Source organism: Dermacentor albipictus, chromosome 2, assembly GCF_038994185.2.
Source record: "Dermacentor albipictus isolate Rhodes 1998 colony chromosome 2, USDA_Dalb.pri_finalv2, whole genome shotgun sequence".
Classification (NCBI taxonomy): Eukaryota; Metazoa; Arthropoda; class Arachnida; order Ixodida; family Ixodidae; genus Dermacentor; species Dermacentor albipictus.
Genome location: NC_091822.1, coordinates 79,699,085 through 79,725,218, shown reverse-complemented (window position 1 = coordinate 79,725,218; position 26,134 = coordinate 79,699,085). Strand labels below are relative to the sequence as shown.

At 45.5% G+C, this 26,134-nt stretch overlaps 2 protein-coding genes across 2 annotated transcripts in view; both read left to right on the top strand.

Annotated features, from left to right (window-relative positions):
* LOC139055973 (neprilysin-1-like) overlaps positions 1-26,134 on the top strand; it is a 106,176-nt gene that overhangs the window by 74,727 nt on the left and 5,315 nt on the right. The window lies entirely within an intron of this gene.
* On the top strand, positions 22,492-24,266 carry LOC139055455 (uncharacterized). The gene is made up of 2 exons (XM_070532939.1): positions 22,492-22,885; positions 23,366-24,266. The coding sequence occupies exons 1-2, from the start codon at positions 22,547-22,549 to the stop codon at positions 23,594-23,596; spliced, it is 570 nt and encodes a 189-aa protein (XP_070389040.1). The 5' UTR covers positions 22,492-22,546; the 3' UTR covers positions 23,597-24,266.

Here is a 26,134-nt window from a genome sequence, read left to right as displayed (position 1 = left end):
TGGTATCTATCGGGCTTGATCTCTTCACCGTAGAAATGGCGATACGCATTGAAACAACCTTACGCGTAGGTACTATTAACGTGCGGGGACTTACGGCAAAGAAGCAGTACCAGCTTAATCGCCTGTTCATCGAAAATAATCTGGACATTATTGCTGTACAAGAGACAAACATAGAAACTGAGGAAGGGACCGAACGCCTAGTCCAAACGTTCATGTCTAGATATTATGCGTGCGTTTCTCATGCTGTTGGTAGAGCAGGCGGCTGTGTGCTCTTTCTACGCAATAATATTGGTATAAATGTGGAAAATGTATTTAGTGATGATTCCGGGCGTATTATAATGTGCGATTTTATGTTTTGCAATCTCAAGTTCCGCGCTATCTGTGTTTACGCGCCGAATAGAATAGCCGAGCGCAAGGTTTTTTTTGAAAGCGTGGAATGTCACTTGAGGTGTGAGAGAACCATGGTCATGATGGGAGATTTCAACTGTGTCTGCAAAGTGGAAGACAGAGCCCGTAATCTGTCTCGTCTCGAAGGCAGTGCGCTCCTCTTGGCAGCACTCGTTGAAGAACATAATCTAGAGGATATAGGCGACGTTTTAGCCAATAATGATACACCTCGGTTCACTCATTTTCAAGGGGACAGAAAGTGAGAGAGAGGCACATAGGAGAGATGCCTCGACCTGCACCACTAGTGTATCGCAGGTGTGAAGAGAAAGCCGAATTTAATATAAAAAATGAGGGAAGATTTCCAAAATGTTTTTTTTAGAAAAATAAGAAAAGAAAGAAAGGGGAAAGGAAGAGAGTAGAGGATAGAAAGAAGTAATGTTCATCACCATCGGCGAAACCACAGCCAGGGAGCGGGTTGGTGCGGGATTTATTGATCATAATTTACATATATGATTCTTCATCTTGAATACAATGAATTCTTGAGGCTTGCTTGCCTTGAGCCTGCATCTTGAGGCTTGTTGCTTGACTTGCCCTTGACTTCAGGGGTCTTGCGTCAAGTTGAGTCGAACCTTTTTCTCCTACTCTTTGGTGGTAGTATGAGGTTCTCTATTTTTCCAGATGTAAAACGATTGATGTGCTGCTTCGTTTCTACGGGAATTATTCTATAATAGCTTGGGAGTGGAGCAAGTGATCCCTCGACTTTTCCAAGGTGATTAAACTATGTAAGAGTGAGTTGGTACCCGATGCCGGACGAAATTACGTCTACACCTAGCCCTTCCGGGGGTCGGTTCTCCTTCCGTGAGGCATCCGTTCTGTGTATAAAGTAAATTAAATTTACGTAAGTTAAACTTTAAGTGTTGTTGCTATTAAATTTGTGGGATAGAGTCTGTAATTATCTTCATCATTTCTTCGATAATGTCCAGAGCTTGATTGTTTTTAATTATTTCAGGTTTTCTTTTCTTAGGGTTATTTCCAACAATTTTGATTAATTGTTTTCGTTGGATTTCTGTTATTCTACATGATTCCAGATAATGATCAAAATTTATGGATGCTTGTTGACATTTGCATGTATTCGTGTTGGACAGTTGAAACCTAAAAAAGTAATGAGGAAATCTGCCATGACCTGAAATTGCCTGAGATGTATAATAGTTACGTATAAAATTATCTGGGATTGTTTTGACATCTTTTATCCATTCATATGTAAAGCTATTTTTTCCCTCCTTTTGCCATATGTTGTTCCATTTGTCCTTCACCAATACATTCAGTTGTTTTTTAATAAATGGTTTGGTAACCGGTAAATCAACGAACTCTCCTACTATACTAGCCTCTTTGGCCAACAAGTCCGCCGTGTCATTCCCTTTGTTGTTGTTATGGCCTTTGACAAATGATAAGGTTATTCTTTCCCGTGGTAATCCTAAAAGTTTTTTCTTTATTTTAACTATAAGTGGGTTATTGTTTTTGGGATTTCGTAGTGCCTGTAAGCACGAAAGGCTGTCTGTGAAGATTTGGAATGTATAAGTAGTTTCTTTTGATTCTATGTATTCTATTGCTTTTAATAGTGCTATCGCTTCACCCTCATAATTCGATGAATATTCTGGTAATTTGAACAATTTTGTTGTTAATGTTTCCCCTCTTGAATTATATGCAACATATGCTGCTCCTACTTTCTCTTCCATTTTGGAGCCGTCTGTATATATTTTTGTGTCCACGTCTTGTTCTTTGTCTGTGAATGGAAAGCATAAGTTTGTAGACGGGTGAAATTCCCACATATCGTATTTTGATACCACCTCATTTTCTGTAAACACTTTATCTTTCCATAAGAAGTTTTTACCTTTTGCGAATATTTGATATGTTTCTATTCCTTTTCTATTGTTAATGCTATTGGAGGGATGTTGGCTAATATGTTTAGAGAGTAATTCGATGTAGTTCTGTATGCTCTGGTTAGTAGGATTAAAGGTATTCTTTGAATTGCTTTGAGTTTTTTATTAATCTCGATCTTTTTACTGTACCAAACTGGAGAAGCGTAAACAATCATCCTCTCAATCCCTCTAGTATAAATAGTCTTTAATTGTTTCTGTTGTATTCCCTTTCGCCCTGCAGTAAATTTACTTAGTTGGTAAGTTAAATGGGCTACTTTATCCTTAATGTATTGCATGTGAGGGATAAATGACATTCTTGAATCGAAAATAACGCCTAGAATTTTTAATTCCTTCATCATTTTCAATCTTTTTCCTCCAAGTTTTAAATGTGGTGCATGACTATCATATTGTTTACCTATAATTATAAAGTTTGATTTTTCCGTATTGAATTCAAGTCTCATTTCTTGTGCCCAGTTATTTATTTGAGTTAGTACTTGATTGGCTTTGTCCTCTAGAGTTTTCCTTGCTTTTGCATTAAGTACAACTGTAATATCGTCTGCGAAGGCCATTACGTACGTGTCTTGAATACTTTTAGCTTCTAATAATTTTGCCATCATCAGGTTCCACAAGAGAGGACTCAAAGGTGAACCCTGTGGGGATCCTGTTGCTAAATTTCTGTCTACTTTTACATTGTCTTAATCATATCTTATTTTTCTGTTGGTTAGTACAGAATTTATCATTGATCTTAAGTTATGTGGGCAATTATACTCTTGAAGAATTTTAGTTACTATGTCCGCTCTAATACCGTTAAACGCATTCTTAATGTCTAGTGAAATGATTAAACTGCTATTTTTATCCATTTTATTCCTATTTACTCTCTTTGTTATTTCAAGGAGGGCTGTTGTTGTCGAAGTATTGTGGCGAAACCCAAATTGTTTTATGTTTAAGTTATTATTTTTAAGCAGGAAAAAATATAATCTGTCTTTAATTAGTTTTTCTAAAACCTTTCCTAAGATAGAGTTAATAGCTATGGGCCTGTATTTGCCTACTCCTATGTTTTCCTCGTTATTTGCTTTATTTATTAGAATTACCCTGGATGTTTTCCATTGTGTAGGGAAATGGCCAAGCTTTAAACAGGCGTTAAATAAATTAACAAAATATGTTTTGTGTTTCTCGTATATTCTTTTTACAAATTCAGTTTGTAAGTTGTCAGGTCCTGGTGCCACATCATTACGCAAATTTTTTATCACAGAGTCCACCTCTAAGGTGGTGAAAAGCGGTTCAATGCTTCCACTTCGTGGTATAGTTGTATTTTCTTCTGATTCCATTACAGGGTGGTCATTGCACTGGTGATCCCCCTGTAACTGGTGTTCTAATTTGTTATCAGCTTGGTCTAAATTCCTAGTAAAGGTACTTTCTTCGACTGGGTACAGTTTTCCTAAAATGTATTCTACGGTTTCTTGTAATGTTTGAGTTTTTTCACCATCTTCTTTTTCAGTGCTGGATATAGTAATTTCCTTCTTAATTTTATTATTAGCTATTTTATAAGGGAGGTTAAAAGGGTTTTTTGAGCTAGCTGAACAGAAAGCTTCCCAGTTTGAGTCTTTTGCTTTGTTCAACATGTTGTTATATATGTCATGCTCTGTATAGTATTCTTTTTTGTATGCTTCTCTTATCTCGCCTTTAGCTCTCTGATATCTTCTTCTCATCACTCGAACTTTTTTCCTTTCTATTTCAAGCTCTGTTGTCCACCAAGCATTCATTTTGTTTTTAGAAGGTTTCAATTTTTTAGTATGTTTTATTTCTAGATTATTTAGCTTTAAGTAAAATATATCGAGGCTGTCCTCTACTTCTTCTATACTTTTAAATTCGTTATGGTTTGCAAACCATTGGTCGTCTAATATTGCGTCCAAAATCTTTTTCCTTCCTTTAAGAGTAATTCCATATTTTTCCTCTTCCGGGTTGTGTCCTACCTGTATTTCAATTTTATATATCTGTGATCACTGTTGTTAAAGTCTTTTAGAACTTCCCATCTAGTAATATCAGACTCGAATATATTGTTTACAATTGATAAGTCAATCCAACCTTTTGCCCTTGATGTTTTAAATGTTGGGGGGGAGTTACTGTCATTTAAGACTATTAAGTTATTCCTAATTACTAATTCTAAAATGTTTTCCCCTCTTGTATCGTTTGTTTTACTTCCCCATGTAATGTTTTTGGCATTAAAATCACCGGTTATTAGAAGTTCTGTATATTGAATAGAGTTTAACAGATTTTCTAGCCTTGATAAATATTGGAAATTATCCGTGTTAGGTGGCCAATAACAGTTAATTAATAAAATATCTTTGCTTTTGAACTTTATTCTCGTTACTATTATGTTTTCTTCTACTAAAATAGGGAAAGTATTTATTTCTTTATTGTGGAATATTATTGCTACTTTCGGTATAACATTATGTGCTATTATCTTGTGTTTTATAGGGAATCCGATTAGTTTATTTGCTAATGCATACGGTTCTTGGAATGCGGAAATATCTTGTTTATATTCTTCTTGATAAAATTTTAATGATTGTAATGCTTTAATGACCGTGCTAAATTTGCCTGTATGATGTCTAGTGTGTCTGATCCATGATGTGTTGGAAGGTTGTTGTTGTTGTTGTTAGAAGCGTTGGAAGCCATGTTTGCTGCAAAGGTTTTAGATTAAGCGTGCCATGATTCTACTTTTCTCTAGTTGAATTTTCGAGAGATAACTTGGACACTCCCAAGACATCATAGAATGGTTAAATTCTTCAATTCCCTCACCTTCGCAGATTCTGCACAGGGGGTCGTCCTCACAGTCGCTGTTTTGGTGTCCTCTTTGGCCGCAGTTGGTACATTGAGTAGGTCGGTCGCATTCAAACGCGGTGTGCCCATGAGAGGCACACCTGGTGCACCTTGGAAAAAATATGTGGTCGAAGATTGGGCATCTCGACCAGCCAATGTTGAGAAACTTCTTTCCGACAGCGGAAACACCATTTCGATTCAGGCCGAAGAAGACTGTCATTCCTTGTCTCCCCTTCCATGTCTTTTTTGATTACCATGTCTTCTGCAGTACATGACAGGTGATTTTGGTTGATAACTTTTTCTGGTAGAGTATCTAAGTCAGTGTCTTCATCGAGTCCAATGACCTTGATGTGGAGTCGATTTTCTTTTGGGAGTTTTGCAGTCAGGTTTTTCAATTCGATGTATTTCGCGAAGTGACTAAGAAGCTTGCTAGAAGCTTCTTTTGATGATGTTGTGACAACGACCCCTTCTCTTCCGTTTCTCATTGTTGCGTCCTGCAAACCTGGAGTCGCTGGGTCAATCTTCCTCTTGATAAGAGCAGCTACTTCGTTCTTGTGAAGTGTCCCAGATGTGACAACTAGGGCGTAGGTCGGTTTTGGGCTTGTGTTCGTAGGTAAGCTTTATTCTCTTCTTGTTGTTTGCTCCTCTGTTATTGAGCTTCTTTCCTCCGATGACCTGCGTTCGAGCTCTTCGATCCGTCCTCGTTGATACGCGATCTCTTGAGCTTGTTCCATGATTAGTGTTTTCATCTTGGACTGTTCCGTCAATATGGTTTCGATTAGTTGTGTGACTTTTTCTTCTCCCCCCGTTGAGGTGGAGATCCTGAGTAGAGCTTTCATTATTGCTTTGTCTGACTTGGAAAGTCTTGAAAGCGTTGTGCTTTTATCCCCTTTGCTGTTTGGCATTGAGCTCTGGGATGCTCTGTCGTCTTCAAGATTGGCTTCCAATCTTTGTTCTTCATTCCCCTCACTTTTATCTTGGTGCTCGTTTTCATCATTCAATGTGGTTTCTCGCAGGATACCATCCTGCTGTTCAGTTTCTTCAGTATCTTGGTTTTGCTTATGTCTTGTTTCCTGTTGTCGATCTTTTGGTTGGATGTGCTCGGTTGCTTCGTTTTCCTTGCTAGATTGTTCATCCTCTTGTAGCTCCCCTGGAGCCTTGTCCTGTTGGGAGGTCATTTTCTCCTTTGGTTTTTTCTTGTTTGTCTTCATCTTCTTTGAACTGCCGGTCTGGCTTTTCTCCGACGTGAACCCTCCAAGTGAAGGGGGGCGGAGCGTTTTTGACATAGGCCCTAAAACAGAGCTGCCAACTGGACGCATTCCGCGGGCTTCTTCACTTTTAGTTGTGTCGGAGTTCCTCTCTTCCTTGCCTCTGAACATTTCGATTTTTCCTAGCTTTGACAGCTGTCACCTTCTTGGAAAGTCTTCCCCTCACGTGAAAGAGGTATTTTTCGCTTCTTTAGGTTGTCATACGTCTTATCCGGCCGTTTTAGCGCTCGGGAGCCACTTTTGGCGAAAAGCTGCGATTCCGCCAAATTTAGCCACACATGATAAAAGACGCGAGCAACCCTGTGCTTACTCGAGCGGCTATCTGATTTTTAGGCTGTCCGTTGCCTCTAGAAAACTGTTCTTTTTTCCTCTTTAGTCATCGTATTTTTCTGAATCCAACGGTATGTTTGGCTTTCCTCTGGGCCAAAAATTGGCGAAGTTACAGCCCTTTACGTCTCTGGAGGGACCCAAACAAGATGGCGGCCCCCACTGGTAGCAGCACAGAAGGATGGACATTTCTTCCTCAAACTGAGCCCTCCGGAGGCTTTTCAAACACTGTGACTGAGCATAGAAGTTGCCGGGGTTCCTCTGAAGACTCGAGAGCAGTTTTAACCGCTGGGGCAGGCTGTTTGGGTTGTTCCCATATGCAGGCTGGCTGTGCTGCCCCTTACAAGATGGCTGCGCCCATATACGCGGGAGGACCACATGTAAACAACGGCTTTATCACACGATTTTCACTCTTTGAACTGCTCCTTTTGCTTAGCGAAGGTTCTTCGTAACTTCGGGCACCTCGGGAGTTCCTGTTTCCGAAGTTTAAGTGGTTGAGAAGGCTCGAATTTGCGGTTTCCCACTGAAGTGGTGGTGTAAACAAAGATGGCCGCCGACGAGCCCAAACCAACGTTCTTAGACATACTTCAGTTCCACAGCTCCGCTCGGGAGATGGCCGAAGTGGTGGTCACGCGAACTAGCGGCGCTGCGATCGCATCTTTCGTCAGTTTTTTATTTCGTTTCTGATAGAAGTTGCTCCATTTCTGGTAGATTTCCGGTTTCAATTTTGAGAAGTTGTTATTTCACAGTTCTTAATTTTGAGCCTCTTTGTGAAAATTTGTCATATCTGAGCTAGGTATTGTAAATGCGTTTCTGGTAATGAACTTGAAACATGACTTCTGCTTTCACTTCTGGTTTCCTGTTGGTTGCGCTGCGTCGTCTGCCGTTATCCTTCTCCGTTTTGTAGGTGTTGTGTGATGTGTCGTGATTTGCTCTCTTGAAAAGCTTCTTGAAGAAGCGTTTCCGCGTCTCATGACAGCAAAAAGTTCCCTATGCCGTGCTGTTTTGCCCCCGGCTGCACCAGCGGCCTAAGACATGATGCCGCTGGTCACCATTTTTTCGCACCGCCGCGAGACGCTGGAGAGTTTAAAAGTTGGGAACGCATGCTACACCGAAAAGACAAACGCGTCACAAACAAATCAAAAGTATGTAAACTCCACTTTGAGGACGACGACATTTTGAAACACTATACAAGCATGTTGTGGGTAACAAAGAAATACTGATTGCTCGCGGGAAATGGATGCTTGTTCCTGGCCCACTTCTTCGGCTCTTTTCTGGGCTGCCTGAGCACATCTCAAAGCCAAAAATGTGAAGCGAAAGCGACGTCCACCAAAAGAACGAGCGCAAGTGCCGGCAAGTACATCGGGCGAAGCTTGTAGTGACAGAGCTTCAACTAGCCTGCTGTTTGGCTTGGAAGAAGGAACTTGAGAAATATGCGCTACACACTTGGTGCTCAACGAGCTCACGAACGTGACACTGCCTTCTGCGCTCTGGAAGTTCGAAATTGTTGAGGACGACGCAACACAGAAGCGATGTGGAATATTTTATATAGAGGCAACTGGTAGCCAGGCATCTGCGAGTAATGAAAACTGTTGTGCTTGAAGAGGATGGTACTTGCTGCATAAACGGCTACAGCAAAATTCACAGGAAGCTATTTCGAGCTGCGACTAGCATTGCAAGTGTGGAAAGAATCCTGAGAGAAGCAGAGAGCTTGAACATGTGTGCGGGCGTGAAAGCAGGCCAGCGTGACATGGTGACATCAGATAATATGCACCACAAGCAGTGCAATGTACTTACAAAGCAACTAGTCTGCGCGCGTTGTCTCCGTCTACAAAGGAAACTTCGACTGAGCATTAAGGCTCCGAGCGCAACGCTCAAGCAATATCAGAAGCTACGCATGCGAAGAAGAGGCTGCCTAGGCCAGCTGCTGCGCATTAAAAGCAAAATGATGAAATCTTGGCTCTGAAGAAGGCTTTCTGAAATGTCCGATAACAGAATCGAGGAAGCGTTGGCCGAACTTCCTTGCATTTATGACATCGTTTAAACAGTTGAAAGCAAAGTCTCCGTGTGGCGCGCGGTACAATGCAGACTGGCTTCTTAATTGTTTAATGCTCAGGATATTAGCGAGCCCTCGAGCATATAAGCTTCTATCTGACATAAATATGCTGCCCTTGCCCTCCATGAGCCGTGTCACACAAATAATGAAAGGAATACCATGCAAGTATGGTTTCAATCCTCTCTGTATGGAAGCTATTAGAAAAAATTAAATTATGGGGTTTTACGTGCCAAAACCACTTTCTGATTATGAGGCACGCCATAGTGGAGGACTCCGGAAATTTCCACCACCTGGGGTTCTTTAACGTGCACCTAAATCTCAGCACACGGGCGAAGCTATTGGAAAACAGCTGGCAACAGAGCAGATGGGAAGAAATTCGGCACACTGATTTTGGTTGAAATTAAGTTACGCCAGGCGTACAATTTCAACAATTTCATCAAGTCAACCTCCAAACTTGATGGTTTTGTGAACTACGATGGTATTTCAAATGAAGGAACTGACCAACTTGCAGATCATGGGCTCGTGCTGATGTTCGTACCACTTCTGGAGAGCTGGGTGCAACCGCGTGCCACTTATAGCTTTGCCACGAAAGGTGCTGCGCCTGGCAGGATTTTAGCAGAGCTGGTGTTGCGAGAAATAATGCAATTGCATAAACGTGGTGCTGTGGTGATCGCCGTAGTCAGTGACGGAGCTGCGAACAATCGCTCGATGTGGCAGCAGATGGGAATCAGCGGCTGCGTAACCTCACCTTCTCACAAGATTCCACATACATGCCTGCCTGAGCGCCCGTACCTTTATTTCCAGTGTGATGTGCCACATGCCCTGAAGTGCGTACGCAACCATTTGCTGAAGCACAAATATGGACAGGTGAGCTAGCAGGTTATTTCATATATAACCTGTGCTGATTGGCGTCGATAACTCGCTGACATAGCAGGTGCAAGCAGCCAGAAAGAGGGCAAAATTGCTTTGAGCAAAAGTAGCTCAAAATTACTTTTTTTGAGCACAAAGTAAATAAAAAGTGCCACTGTGTTTGTTGTTTGTTTTGTTCGCCAAAAAGAAAATGAATTAGACTTTGACATAAATATGTTCATAGTATTTAACTTCGTCCTTGTCACTGCTCACAGATCACTTTCAACTCATTTGCACGTCCCATAATATCCGCGGACAACTATAAAAAATACATGTGTCAATTAAATTTATTAGGCGAAGAAGCGTTGACGGGGGTGGATCAATTCACCACAGCGTTATCTCAAGCGACTGCTGCATGGGCGTGATGCGTTAACGTCCCTACGTCTGCACAGGCGCTCGCCGTCTTTAATGAATACATATATTAAGGATAAGCACCACGGTGCTCCCGCTGAAGGGAGCACCGTGGCGCTTTTATAGGGAAAAAAAATGGTTTAAAAGCGGAATCGAAGTGCACGACCCCTCATTTGTGGTGTAGTTGCAGCTTCTAAAGACTAGCTAGACATGTCATTCAAAGGTCCTTGGCATAAAATACTGTTCGGGCAGCCAAAACACAGTCGTCGAAGAGGGAACGTCACAGGCCAGTTGGGGAAAACGACCCACCGCAGAGATGACATCGTAGGAGTAGACGATGCGCGCTGCGTGAGAGATATGTCACTGCAGCGCCGATAGTGCACAGACACCGTGAAGTCCCCGTTACTTACGCCCGGCAGGTTTGTCACAAAACTTATACTGCGTATCTAAACTACATTTACGGACGGATAAGCGCCTACAGGCCTGTTGGTGCAAACGACGCGTCGCAGCAGGAGCAGACGACGCGCGGCGCATGACGAAAGACGCGACTGCAGCGCCGGTAGTTTCAGTGACACCCGTTTCGGCCACGTCGGCCAATGGGCTCGCATAGGGAGCTGTGAAACTGAAGTATGTCTAAGAACGTTGGCCCAAACTGCGTCGAAAATCGCTGATTCCTCGAGTTCTGGGCCGTTTCAAGCGGCGATTCTTGTGTCCGGAGGTGCCTGAGTTGTTTATGGCAGAGGAGTACGAAATTTCAAAGATGTACTCACTCGTTTTCTTGGTTGAAAGACGAAAAAACCCGCTCCCGAGCGAACCAGTGGCCGCAGGTGCTGGAGCCGATGATGATTCAAGGGGACAGCCATGCCAGACTGGATCGGGTCTATGTTTCTGGGGAAGCGTTGCCATTGTGCAGTGATTATGAAGTCAAACATGTTTATTTTAGCGACCACAGTTTGGTCCGTTTTTCGCTTGGTCCAAAGAAGCCGTGAAGCTTCAACTGGGGTCTTTGGAAATTCAATGAAAAATTGCTGCAGGACGAAATATTTATAAAAAAATTCAAGATAGCATTCAAGAGCTGTTATCGGGTGTTCACAGTGACTGCATGGAAAGGTGGGAGTGTTTTAAGCAAGAAACAAAGTTAATAGCCATAGAAAGGTCCGGCGTTTTACACCACCAAGAAAAAAGAAATGAAATAGAATTACAAAGTGAGCTCAACTTTTATTTAAACATGGAAAGCATCCGTCCTGGTTTCGCTAAAGAAATACAGCGAACGAAAGCACAGTTGGAACTTGTCTATAAGGAAAAATATCGGAGCGCAATCATTCGCGCACGCGCAGAACATCTATGGTGCGGAGAACAACCTACAAAGCGCTCGTTTTCGGATGAAAAAAGTTATGCCTCACGAAAGGAGATAAATGCGATAACATACCGTAATGAAATAGTACGTGATAAGAAAACCATCCAACTTGCCTTTGTAGAATATTACAACGAACTCTTAGGACATGAAACGCAATGCGAACAGGGGTTCGAAAATGATTTCTTATACCTTTTGCCAAGTCTAGATGATGAACAACGAAATAGATTAGAAATGCCAATAAGCATCAAGGAAATAGAGCAGGCTATAGATGACCTGAGCCCCGGGAAAACGCCAGGACCTGATGGACTGAGTGGATCATTCTATAAAGCTTTCAAAACAGATATAGCTGCAGCTCTTTATTACGTTATCACAGAAGCCCATGAAAAGCGGGTACTGCCACCGTCGTTTCGCGAGAGTCATATTGTCCTGATACCCAAAACTACCGATCCCTCATCGCTCCTATCCGTGCGAGCCTATCGACCAATCAGCTTAACAAACTCAGACTATAAGATACACACTAAAGTTTTGGGCAGAAGGCTACAGAGTATAATAACACGATTGATAGGGCCACATCAAACATGTGGCATTAAGGGGAGGTCAATAACTACAAACGTACACATAGCAAGAACAGTACTTGAGCACTGTGATGACTTTTCTGGTAGGGTGGCCATGTTACAATTGGACCTAGAAAAAGCGTTCGATAGAGTGACACACACAATTCTTTTCAATGTTTTGGAGCACGTGAATGTGGGAACAATCTTAACAGAAGGGATCAGAATGTGCTATGCAGGCGTTTCCACAAAGGTAATCGTTAATGGAACACTCTCTCCCAGCATTGCCGTCAGGTCTTCCGTAAGACAGGGATGTGGATTATCGCCTCTACTGTTTGCCCTATATCTCGAGCCACTGTGTCTAAAGATAATAAAAGAGAGCCATGTCCGGGGTTTCAGGGTCGGTTACAGTGAGGTAAAATTGTTAGCATACGCGGATGACGTCGCTGTTTTTTGTGATGACAAGCAAAGTGTAAGCAATACCGTTAATATTGTGACAAAGTATTGTAAAATGACGGGGAGTGCGATTAATTGGGGTAAGCTGATTGGGATATGGTATGGACAATGGGAAGACACGCCTTCACTTTTTGAAAAAATGCAGTGGACGAATAAGCCTACCAAGTACCTTGGGGTACCTCTGCAACACCACCAGGACACCAAAGATTATTGGCAAGGAGAGGTCGCAGAAATTAAGGCGAAAACGGCAAGGCTGGGTGGGAGAGAACTATCAATATTCACCAGAGCAACAGTGTGTAATGTGTTTTTAGTGGCCAAAATTTGGTATGTTTTACAAGCATTGTGCGCATCCAGAGGCAGCATACAAAGAATACATCGGCAGTTTGCCATCTTCATTTGGGGTTCCGTATGGGAGCGCTCTAGTCGCACTAATTTGTTCAGAACAGTGAAAAGTGGAGGCCTAGGGTTGGTTCATCTCTTTTTAAGACAAGTCGTGTCTAGATTTTTGTTCCTACGTGATCAGAAAGATACATTCTTGTGCACAGTCCTTCAAAGACGTTTGAGCAACGCGTTGCCTCAATTCGTTGTGTCCTCCGATTACACCACAGGACCTAGGCTCAGAGGCTTCCTGCGAGAAGTCGTATTGGCCTTTGACTTCCTACATACGCGCTTTTCATTGAATTACCTTGCAACTGTTAAACGGAAAAGACTGTACAAAGATTTACTTGATGTATCATTGCCTGTGCCTGTCTACCGTTTTATGTACCGCGTTGAATCCAGAGGAAGAAATGTGCTCAAGCGAGTGACGCGGATGCCGATACGGTCATCCGCAAAAACTTCTTTCTTCCAATTACACAGTGGAACGCTCCCAGTGAAGCCATGGCTAAGAGAAAGGGGAATCTTTGTGCCGTGGTCTGTAAACTGCTGAAGATGCAGGCAACCAGAGACGATTGAGCATATCTTTCTTGATTGTTCAGATGCAATGTTCTTGTGGGACATCCTACAAAGAACGTTGAAAAAGGAATTACTGATAACACCGTACGGCATCCGCTTCTTGCCAACTGAGAACGCAGATATGCCATGTGACATGTTTATGGCAATATGTTTACATAGCCTGTGGAAAACGAGAATGGATGAGCGCCATGAGAGGCTTGTTATTCATCCTGCGAGAGAGCATTTCATTGAAAGCGTGCTATATCTGCGTGAAGCTTATAAAACGAGAACAGAACCACCCGAATGGATGCATATATTGGATGAACTAGCGGCAATCAAGTGTTTTTAACTATTCGCAAGGGCCCAAGACGGTCATTGCTTTTACCATTATGAAGTGTATCTGTTTGTGCCGTATGTGTACGTCGAAGACCAGCAATAAAGAAAAAAGAAACTCGTGGCTCAGTGGTAGCGCCTCCGTCTCACACTCCGGAGACCCTGGTTCGATTCCCACCCAGCCCATCTTGCAAGTTGTTTTTTATTAATGAAGTGCCTGCTGGGATTTTTCGCTCACGGCCAACGCCGCCGAACGCCGACGCCGACGACACCGGCTTTTCTGCGACACGAGCTCCTTAACGCTGTCGCGTTAAAAGTCGATAAGGTGTTTGTTTCTCTTTTCTCTACTGCCCCTCTAAAGACTACCTATAGACAAAAGTCGGTACAGTCTCTCTTTATTGTTGTTCATTCTTCGTATTTAGACTCTCTTAGATGAAAGTCGATAATGTGTATACTTCTTGTCTATTCCCACACTACGTAGTTCTTCAAACACACACACACACATACACAAACACGCACGCACACGCACACCCGCACACACACACTCGCAAACACACACGCACACACACACACACACACACACTCACACACACACACACACACACACACACACATATACATATCGCTGCGCGACTGGCCGCTCGAGTAACATTGCGTGTAATCGCGGGCTTCTTCGCGCTCGGAAAAACACTTCTATGGAGCACGCGTTGAACAGAAAACTGTAGCGGGAGTGTGTAATGTTGCTTTACAATTTTACCATTGAGAATTCAGATCTAAATAAAATAATTGAGAAATTATTGAACACTAATTACCTAATCAGGGGAATGCAAAAAAAAATAATCTGAGTGTCTCCAAGCGATGGCAAACAACATTACCTTGGTTCTCTCCAGCTACGTAGCATTTGCATATGTTAAAACCTGGCTTAAATTAAGTGAAACACCCCATATACTTCTTTGCAATTCGAATTATTTTCCATGGTTTCCTATATCACCGCCGGTGAAGGCCATTGGGTGGGACGTCACCAAAGGTTATGTTAACTTGCGCGATCAGCCCGTATACCGATTGTGGTAAGGCGTAAAATGAAGTAAAAGACAGCCGATACTGTAAAATTCTTATTGCTTCAGGTTTGCAAGGCGTCCATAGATTGACAATAGACAAACATCGGTAATCTGGGCCCAACCCGTGTACGCTGTAACCAAGCGCCTGCAGGTACCGGTGGATAATACGGAGCTGCGTTTGATATAAGCCACTGAAGTTGTATACAGCTGAGATTGCTGTAGAGCCTATTTGTAGACTTTAGTATACCCATAGTGTACACTTCCGCATTTGTTGACCACATGATATGATCTGCGTAGTCACTCTCGGCAATCCAAAGACAGTCTTCACAGTTGTCATAGCATCACTTCTGCGGCAATAGAATAAAGAAAGCAAAACGCCGATCCAGTTATGATAATAGATGTTATGAACGCCAACTTCAGCTACGACTGGATTCCAAAAAGGCATCAAGCTAACAGCGCAGAGACTCGTAATGTTTGTAGCTGACAACGCGGACTTTGTGAGTGTGCGATGAACCGGTGTCGCGCATGTGGTGTGCGCGTTATGTGTCGTCCGATTCTCAGATACTTTTGACGTTTTCTTCATTTCTCGGCTTCGTCACTAACATCGGGCGGTTTTTTGTTGACTAATATCCTGCACTATAAGCTCATCAAAATTTGTCACCCACTTAAAATATCTGCCGAATTCTCTGAGCCCACCCAGTAATTCGCCGGCGGTATTCCTGCGCAGCCACGCATATGAGTACCTCAATGCTGTACTGATTGCTTTGACTTATCGGAACGGAAAATTATCGCTATTGTGCGTGCGGGCATCACATTTGGCGGTACGCTGGAAGATATGCTACAAATGCGCTGTATAACTAATCCTCGCTGGCGATAATGCGTCTGAAGCGTCTTGAGGGTCCTGTAACGGTTTTTACAAACAGCGCATTCATCCATCCACACGATAGCCACAGCGTTTGTAAAACAACCTGCCAGCGCATTTCCTTTACCCATGAATAAAAAAAAATGGAAAAGAAAAGCAACCCGTTCCGGCGCGCATGGCGCGCAGAGAGACCCAGACAAAAAGAAAAAGGCGCTCACACTCCTCGGAGCGCGCACGCCCTGCGCGCAAAGCTTCTGCGCATGCGCGGAGCCCTTGCGCATGCGCGGCGGTGCGCGCCTGTCCGCGTCAGTTATCAACGAGTGCGGCAGGCAGGTAAACGCTTGTAGCGGTGTGCTGTGTCTGCCTGCACGTTGGTGTCTGTGTATGCGTGTCTTCTATGTGGCATCACACGTCAACTACACTGAACGGTAAGCTTTAGCAAAGATGTTTTGCGTCAATAGCTCATAATTAGGTGAGCGCATTTCGTAGTGCGAACCGGCTGCATGTAGCGCAGGCGACTCGGGTATACATAGTGTCACGTGGTAGTGACGGTGAAGAAAGCAGCAATACGGTGGAATACAAAACTAGCTTTTATTGGGTGAACCTGCGCCCACAAAAACAGGCTACACTTATAGCACAACGATAGCGGCGAACACGGTCGGCGATCGTTGGAAATCTGATCAGTGGGTCAAGCGCGTCGGCTTTTACAGAGTAGTCATCGAATTTTCCAGACTAATCATTGGGACCCGCATGCCTTCTACAAAGTTCTACACCATTCGCGTGAAGCGATGAAATCAGATAACCCAAGGTTCGGCGACAACAGACAGTGGATAGAAGCATCGATAATTTTCCAGAAACTTCGGATACATGCAGGCACGTCCCGCGCTGTGCGATAACATTTGTTAGGCGGCAAAACGTGTCGCCCGATAAAGACAAGTACACGTGTCAATACCCCCCTCTTAAAAAGCATCGACCCGATGCTGCAAACAAACGAAGGTAATAAACAAAAGCACTCGTAGCAATGAAAAGAACAAAAATGGCGAAGTTCGTCAGCGTCCGTAAAAGGGTTTAAGGCGCACCACGTGGACCACTTCAGGTCGTGCGCGGCGCCACTGTGAATGCGAAATGCCGTCTGGCACGACCTCATAGTCCAGTGCGTCAATACGTCGGATGACCTTGTAGGGTCCGAAATAGCGTCGCAATAGTTTCTCACTCAGTACTCGTCGGCGTATCGGGGTCCATACCCAAACACGGTCGCCGGGCTGGTACTCGACGAAGCGTCGTCGGAGGTTGTAGTGTCGGCTGTCGGTCCTCTGCTGGTTTTTGATCCGCAGGTGGGCGAGCTGTCGGGCTTCTTCGTCGGGCTGGAGATAGGTAGCGACGTCAAGATTCTCTTCGTCAGTGACGTGCGGCAGCATGGCGTCGAGCGTCGTCGTCGGGTTCCTGCCGTAAACCAACTTGAACGGCGTGATCTGTGTTGTTTCTTGCACCGCCGTGTTGTAAGCGAATGTTACGTACGGCAGGACGGCATCCCAGGTCTTGTGTTCGATGTCGACGTACTATCGGCCAAAAAAGTAAACGGACTACGGCACCGGTGGCCGGAGCGGCTGCGGGGCCACACCGAGGCGCTGCTATCTCGCTCCGCGCGCTGACGGCGAGAGTGCCCCGAGTGACGCCAGACTTCACCCTCTCTCTCGCGCGGGGCCTTGTCGCGCTTGATAAATTTCTAGTGCGCCGTTCGGTTGCTCTGCTGCTGACGGTCGCGACGAAGGGGACTGTGCATCGCCGGTAGTTTAGCACATTGGCGCTTTCGAACAGTAGTGGACGGCCGCGGGGCATCAAACCGCGCCACTGAGAAGGAACGAAGACTCGTTCTTAACGTTGTTTTGCTTATATTCACCATACCTCTCATATTAGTGCATTTCGCTATCGTCCACCGCTGCTCGATTTTAGGCAACACAACGAAAGCAGCCGCAACGGCGGCTACGGTGACGCGCGCTTGCAAGTGCCAAGCTTTACTGCCGGCGCGGGTTCTCTGTCGATATTACTTTTCCGGCATTGTCTCCAGCAGTGGGTTTATTGACTATAGCAGTGCGCCTCTCCACACTGCTTTAATTCGCTACTGCAATACACAGTCCGTTATGACACTTTCTTTACAAAAGTTCCGTCAGAAAGAGATGATTGGAAAGACTAATCGGAAAAACAAGTCGCTCGTGAAAGTTTATTCACGGAAGAAAATAAAAAATGGGGTTCCATGCGTTGAAAAGGTCCTCAATGGGATGAAAATTCGCCATCGACCGCGATTACTTGGCCTACTCGCCTTGGCATCGAGTCATAGAGAGCGGCCACTAGCTCCGGACGTCCGCGTAGCGCTTCCCACCCTTCCTTCACGGTATGATGCAGCGGATCCGCTGTGCCACAGCAAAGGCGCCAATAGGAGGACACCGGCGTTCAATATTCCTTTTTGTTCTCTGGAACGGTGTCGGCGACGCGCTTTGTAGTGCGCGCTGCTATCCAGATATGGTTGTGTCCAGAAATTGGACACTGGAAGACTAGGAAATGTTTAAAAACGAGAACGGTCGCATTCGTTCCGTCACAAAAATGCCATCTCGGGTGCCGATCGAGGAGAGAAGGCGCATCGTGCGGCTTAGCATAGAATGTGTCCCTCAGCGTGAAATCTGCAGCCGCACCAGGAGGAGCAGAACATCGGTGAGCCGCATTATTCAAGCCTATAGGGATGAATACGGCAGAATTGCTGATGCTCAGCGCAGTGGGCGGCCAAGGCTTACAATGTTGGAAGAGGACCAACAGATAGTTGCTGCCGCTGTTGTTGACCCCTTTCTGAACGCCAGGGAAATTCGCGACGCACTGGACCTCAGTTGCTGCAGCGAGACTATCAGGAGCAGACTGCGAGAGGCAGGTCTCATGAACTGCGTTGCCGCTCAGAAGCCGCACCTGACGGCGAAGCAGAGGGAAGAGCGACTGAATTTTGCCCGAGCGTTCGAGCAATGGACTGCAGAGGAGTGGCGGGAGGTCATCTTCACGGATGAGTCAACGTTCAGCACACGCTGGGACCAACAGCAGTGTCTGTGGCGTCCGTTGAACAGCAGGTACGACCTGTCATCCTTGCAGCTGAGGGAAATTGCGGGTAACGTTTGCGTAGCTAGTCAGTGCTAAAAAATAGGGATTGTTTGCAACGCATACTAGCCTTAAGAATGTTGTACAGCCTCATTTCTCGTCTTACTGCATGACTGCACGTAGGTGCAGAATTGACTAGGAAGTGTTTCTTTTGCGTCATTGCATATCAGCGAGCTGAATGTTAGAAAGGGTATGATTTAAGCCTTCATTATTTTATTTTCTACAGCAGAGTGAGGTGGCTGCGCGTAAAGTTTGTACCCGACATATGTTAATGACTGCTCTCTCATATGCCCAGATATGACCCCGGCCACATCCACAGCGTGCTCAGCAGCGGCCGCTGCTCGGTTAGTGTTTGGGGCGCCATCAGTAAGGACGGCCTTGGCCCACTCGTGCGGATTGAGGGCTCGTTCACCGGGACGAAGTACTGCGAACTCCTCGTCAAGCACTTGATTCCATACGTTCTGGACGGGCCATTCCGGGATGGGTGCTACATGTTCCAGCACGACCGCAGCCCTGTGCACAAAGCTCGCGCTGTGAGCGCACTTCTGGAGAGCTACGCTGTGCGTCAGCTTCCGTGGCCGCCTAACGGAGCTGATCTTAACCCCATCGAGAACATTTGGGGAATGTTGAAGAAGACTCTTGCCTCACGGCGCCTGTGTGGTGGCACAGCGGATCAGCTTTGGCGTGCCGTGAAGGAAGAGTGGAAAGCACTACGCGGACGTCCGGAGCTAGTGGCCGCGCTCTATGACTCGATGCCAAGGCGAGTAGGCCAAGTCATCGCGGTCGACGGCGAATTTTCATCCCATTGAGGACCTTTTCAACGCATGGAACCCCATTTTTTATTTTCTTCCGTGAATAAACTTTCACGAGCGACTTGTTTTTCCGATTAGACTTTCCAATCATCTCTTTCTGACGGAACTTTTGTAAAGAAAATGCCATAACGGACTGTGTATTGCAGTAGCGAATTAAAGCAGTGTGGAGAGGCGCACTGCTATAGTCAATAAACCCACTGCTGGAGACAATGCCGGAAAAGTAATATCGACAGAGAACCCGCGCCGGCAGTAAAGCTTGGCACCTGCAAGCGCGCGTCACCGTAGCCGCCGTTGCGGCTGCTTTCGTTGTGTTGCCTAAAATCGAGCAGCGGTGGACGATAGCGAAATGCACTAATATGAGAGGTATGGTGAATATAAGCAAAACAACGTTAAGAACGAGTCTTCGTTCCTTCTCAGTGGCGCGGTTTGATGCCCCGCGGCCGTCCACTACTGTTCGAAAGCGCCAATGTGCTAAACTACCGGCGATGCACAGTCCCCTTCGTCGCGACCGTCAGCAGCAGAGCAACCGAACGGCGCACTAGAAATTTATCAAGCGCGACAAGGCCCCGCGCGAGAGAGAGGGTGAAGTCTGGCGTCACTCGGGGCACTCTCGCCGTCAGCGCGCGGAGCGAGATAGCAGCGCCCCGGTGTGGCCCCGCAGCGGCTCCGGCCACCGGTGCCGTGGTCCGTTTACTTTTTTGGCCGATAGTACATTGCTAGCATGTCGGCGAGGGTCTTATTCAGCCGCTCCGTAAGACCATTCGTCTGTGGGTGGTAGGCAGTTGTCCTACTGTGCCTTGTCTGACTGTATTGCAGAATGGCCTGGGTGAGCTCCGCTGTAAAGGCCGCTCCTCTGTTGGTGATGAGGACTTCTGGGGCGCCATGTCGCAGCAGGATGCTTTCGACAAAGAATTTCGCCACTTCGGCGGCGCTACCTTTCGGCAGTGCTTTAGTTTCAGCGAAGCGGGTGAGGTAGTCCGTCGCCACGACGATCCACTTATTTCCAGTTGTTGACGTCGGAAAGGGCCCAGCAAGTCCGTCCCGGTCTGCTGGAGTGGTCGGCAAGGAGGCTCGATTGGCTGTAGTAATCCGGCTGGCCTTGTCGGCGGTGTCTTGCGTTGCTGACAGTCTCGGCATGTTCCGACATAACGGGCGACGTCAGCGGTCAGGCGCAGTCAACAATACCTTTCCTGTATCCTCGATAGTGTCCGGGAAAATCCGAGGTGTCCAGCGGGCGGATCGTCATGTAGGGCGTGCAATACTTCTGGACGCAGTCCTCACGGGACAACAAGAAGGTAGTAGGCGCGCACTGGTGAGAAATTCTTCGTTACGAGTAGGTTGTTTTGAAGCGAGAACGAAGATAAACCTCGCCTAAATGCCCTAGGGACAATGTCGGTGTGCCCTGCCAAATACTCGATGAGGTTTTTCAACTCCGCGTCTGCTCGCTGCTGTTCAGCAAAGTCTTCTGCGCTTAAAATGCCAAGGAAGGTGTTGTCATCTTCGTCATTTTGCGGTAGCGAGTCAATGGGGGCACGTGATAGGCAATCGGCATCTGAGTGTTTTCGTCCGGACTTGTATGTTACAGTGATGTCGTATTCTTTCAGTCTTAGGCTCCACCGCGCCAGCCGTCCTGAAGGATCGTTTAACTTCGCTAGCCAACAGAAAGCGTGATGGTCGCTGACGACTTTGAATGGCCTGCCATATAGGTACAGGCGAAATTTCGCTGTAGCCCAAACGATGGCGAGGCATTCTTTTTCGGTTGTCGAATAATTGCTTTCCGCTTTTGACAACAACCGGCTAGCGTAAGCTATCACGTGTTCATGACCATCTTTTCTCTGGAAGCACGGCACCGAGGCCTAGGTTACTGGCGTCAGTGTGGATTTCGGTATCGGCGTGCTCGTCGAAGTGCGAAAGTACGGGCAACGACCGCATGCGTCGTTTGAGTTCTTGAAATGCGTTGGCCTGCGGCGTTTCCCACTTGAACTCGACGTCACATTTAGTTAGCTGTGTGAGCGGCTCAGCGATACGTGAAAAGTCCTTGACAAATCGCCTGTAGTAGGCACACATGCCAAGAAATCTACGCACTGCCTTCTTGTCGATGGGCTGCGGGAACATTTTCCGAAGTCAAACCCGCCGTGGTTGCTCAGTGGCTATGGTGTTGGGCTGCTGAGCACGTGGTCGCGGGATCGAAACCCGGCCACGGCGGCCGCATTTCGATGGGGGCGAAATGCGAAAACACCCGTGTACTTAGATTTCGGTGCACGTTAAAGAACCCCAGGTGGTCGAAATTTCCGGAGTCGTCCACTACGGTGTGCCTCATAATCAGAAAGTGGTTTTGGCACGTAAAACCCCATAATTTAATTTTAATTATCCGAAGTCACTACCCAGCACCTCCACCAGATGTCACGTGGTAATGATGGTGAAGAAAGCAGCAATACGGTGGAATACAAAACTAGCTTTATTGGGCGAACCTGTGCCCACAAAAACAGGCTACACTTATCGCACAACGATAGCGGTGAACACGGTCGGCGGTTGTCGGAAATCTGATCAGCGGGTCAAGCGCGTCGGCTTTTATGCAGTAGTCATCGAATTTTCCAGACTAATCGTTGGGACCCGCATGCCTTCTACAGAGTTCTACACCATTCGCGTCAAGCGATGAAATCAGATAACCCAAGGTTCGGCGACAACAGACAGCGGATAGAAGCATCGATAACTTTCCAGAAACTTCGGATACATACAGGCGCGTCCCGCGCTGTGCGATAACACTTGTTAGGCGGCAAAACGTGTCACCCGATAAAGACAAGTACACGTGTCAATATCCCCCTCTTAAAAAGCATCGACCCGATGCTTTTACGTGTCACGTGTACACGTATCAATAGTTTTCACGTGACGTCACACCGTCGTCTGCTAGCACTCGTCTGCCATATTGGAGTACTTTAACCGATGCGCGCGAATGTTTCTGCGGTCTTTCAGCGTTGATTTTGCAATTTGGGAACTATCGCGTACTAAATGACGGCGACAGGCAGTCGGAAGGAATTCTGCCCTTCATATTTTGCCGAGCTAGTGGGTCCGACGCGTGCTCGCTACGAAGCAAAAGTAATCATGTGTGACGGCATTGATCCGTACACATTATGCGCCGGGACCGACACGACGACGGACGTCGGCTTGCTGCCGGTTACGACGCATGCTGACATTGTAAATTATTTGGTGTTGTCGACGAACCACGTATCGCTTACTGAAATGAAAGCGTACAAGTCTCTCGAGGCTCACAACTACTTCACAAGTGGCCGGATGAGCGGCGTGACAGCAATGCGGCTACCGTCCAAGCGCGTGATCGTGTCGAGTGAGGTAAGGTTGCAATCATTTTAAAAATATACTTATCAATCCGTACAGCTAGAATAACACTGTTAACATGGTACCCACTTGTGTGAACTAGTTCCTTAGCTGTTTATTGCGGCACCGTTCGCTTCTCACTGCCCCAAGTGCTTGACGCTGCTGGGCATTGTTTACGACGCAAAATTCTTTATTTCGCTGTTCGCTTACCTAAATACGGCCTTGCCAGACTATGGTTAAATGCAGGCGTAAAAAGTAGAGCCCACTGCTATAGCAGTTCACTCCTTTTTGCGCTATTAATACCAGAGTTACTAGGGCATAGTGGGCAGCAAGGTGCCAGACGGAGAATAAAATGAAAATTCTCGCTGTTACAATAATCGGCTAAAACCAAAGACAAATATATACACGGGCTCAGTGTACACATTTTAACAAGCACAGCAAATAAATGCTTGCATTTAGTCATTCCTAAGCGTAAATGAATACATTCTACTACAGGTCGGCCACTCCCAGCGCTTGCGAGAAGCTCCACTGAAATCTTGGATACTGGTTGACAGCGATGGAAGCATATGCACAGCACACTGTACCTGCATGACTGGTCCAGGTGAAGCCTGTTCCCATATTGGTGCAACACTTTTCGCAATGGAGACAGCGGTACGCATCAGAGAGTCCAAGACGTGTACACAAAAGACAAATGGTTGGCTCCCCGCACATCGCTCTGGCACATAGTACAAGAGACTCAAAGACATTTACTTCGCATCATTGAAAAAAAAAAGGAAAGAACCATGGATGCCATTCCTGAGAGACCATTTGACGAACAGCAACACGTCGGTACACAGCCATCAGCTTTGCCACCTCCAACAGTGGAATAGCTTCGAACATTTTATTCGAACATTGATGATGGAGGAGTCCCACCATCAATATTTATGATCCTGCCAGAGAGTACAGTGACAGATTTGTACCACCCAAAAGCAGTGAGCCTCCCAACCTCCGACAGCTGCCATGTCACGAAGCAGAGTCTGAGAACCTGCCAGAACTCCTCTCTCGTGTCAAAAACATGCTCCCTCAACTGGCCATCACCGAAGAAATCGTGCGTCACGTAGAAGAGGTGACAAGGCAGCAATCGAAATGTCCAGCGTGGTTTAAATATCGTGTTGGACGGATCACAGCTTCCGTGATGAAGAGCGTATTTGGTAACACTATAACTCAGCCCTCAGCGAGCTTGCTGAAAAGGATATGCTATCCCGAACTGCAGCAGTTTTCAACAGCAGCCACACAGTGGGGTACTGATCATGAAGCAGATGCAAATGCAGAATATGCAGCTGAGATGAAAAAACACCACTCTAATTTCCAGCACAACAAGACGGGCGTTTTCTTGAGCCCTAAGTACCCATACCTAGCAGCCAGTCCCGCCAGTTCGGTAACATGCACATGTTGTGGGAGGGAACTCGTCGAAGTTAAGTGTCCGCATTCAGCAGCTCATACCACAGTAGAGCAAGTAGCTGTAAACAATGCTGACTTCTGCCTCGAAGTAGTGAGTGGGAAGCTGCGCCTGAAGCACAGCCACACCTATTATTACCAAATTCAAACACAGTTGGCAGTGTGCGATCTTCCGTACTGTGATTTCGTGGTATGGACCCCACTATCGATGCATGTCGAGAGAATACAGCGGGATAATATTTTTTTCGACAACATCAATGCAACAGCTTCCAATTTTTTTACTAAGGCAATCTTGCCTTAGCTGTTTGCAGGATATTTCACAAAAAAGAAGAGCATGAATTTATCAGCTAGAGCAGGTACATTTTGGTATTGTCAAGAACCAGAGCAAGGAAGAATGCTTGCATGCGACAGCAAAAACTGTAAATACGGCTGGTTCCACTACAGCTGTATTGGAATAAAGCGGACACCCAATCAAAAGCAGTGGTTTTGCGACCATTGCGTAAGCTCGAACAGCAGCGAACAGTGATTTACTCGCCGTAGCCAAAATCCTGCTCTTCACTTGTGCAGGACATACCCCTGCAGGACTGACATTTTCGTTATGTATATAGGACTTGCGTGGTTTGCAAGGTGCACAATTTTCTTAACCGTGCCTTATGCTTGAGTAAAACTATCTTATACACAGTGCACACTCTAGTCAAAAGAAATGCCACATTTAAGACATTCTACAGTGTCTTCTTTTCGCATAGTCATTTTGCTTGTGCAGAGGGATACGTTCATGTTTCTCTACTTGTGCTAATTAGGTGCTGTACTCATTGTACTTTAGTCTGATTGAATAGAATTTTGAATTTGTGTGTTCTGATTTTGTATTATGTGCATCCAGGGATGCTACTAGGATTCTGCATTCATGTACATTAGGACTTGTGGTGGTCTTATTCTAGTCTAATTATTAGAACTTTCAACTAGGGCTTCGAGTCATATTATGACAGTCATTAAAGAATAGTCCTTCTCACCTTAAGTCAACTCTCAAGTTTTACATGCCCAAACAAGCTATTATGAGCCACACTGTAGCGTGGCGCATTATTTTGACCACTAGGTGTTCTTTAACTTGCAAAACAAAGCACGGTACAAAGGTGTTTTTGCATCTTGTCCCCATCTAATCTGGCCGTGGCTGGCCAGGATTCGATTCAGCGTCCTCGGACTTAGCAAGGTCACCACTATGCCATCACTGCGGGTTACATTTATCAAATAATGTACACAGCCTACTACTGTAATAGATTTATTTAGGTCATTGGATAGATGTATACATATTTGTTTTATTGTATTATACTCTGCAAATAAACCACTTTGTAATGCAAGTTATATACATGTGAACAATGCTGCACGATGAACACACATGCTTGCTCGACAGACATGTTATGGCTACAACACATGTCTTTAGCTGCTCTGAAGTGACTTCGACCCATTAAACCACTGTGGTTGACATTATGTGACAACCAGAATTTAAGCTTGGCCTCTGTTGCCAACACAGAGAAAGTGCAGACTCAAAAATATTGACCACTACAATCAGCATTACAGTAAAGAGCATATTCATACAGACACCAAAGTGCAAGCACGCCTGGCTACTTTGATAAGTTCTTACAGTAATAATAGAATTACGGTTGCAAGGCATCATCAAAACAAATAAGGCAAATAAATTTCAGTCACTGTGCAAGCTAGCTGCGACTCGCCATTCTATTCAGTTAGCGGAGTACAAACAAGTCAGCCTTTTATATACATGCAAAGCACAATCATTAATTGGGACAGCAAAGTGTTCATACAGGTTCTTGC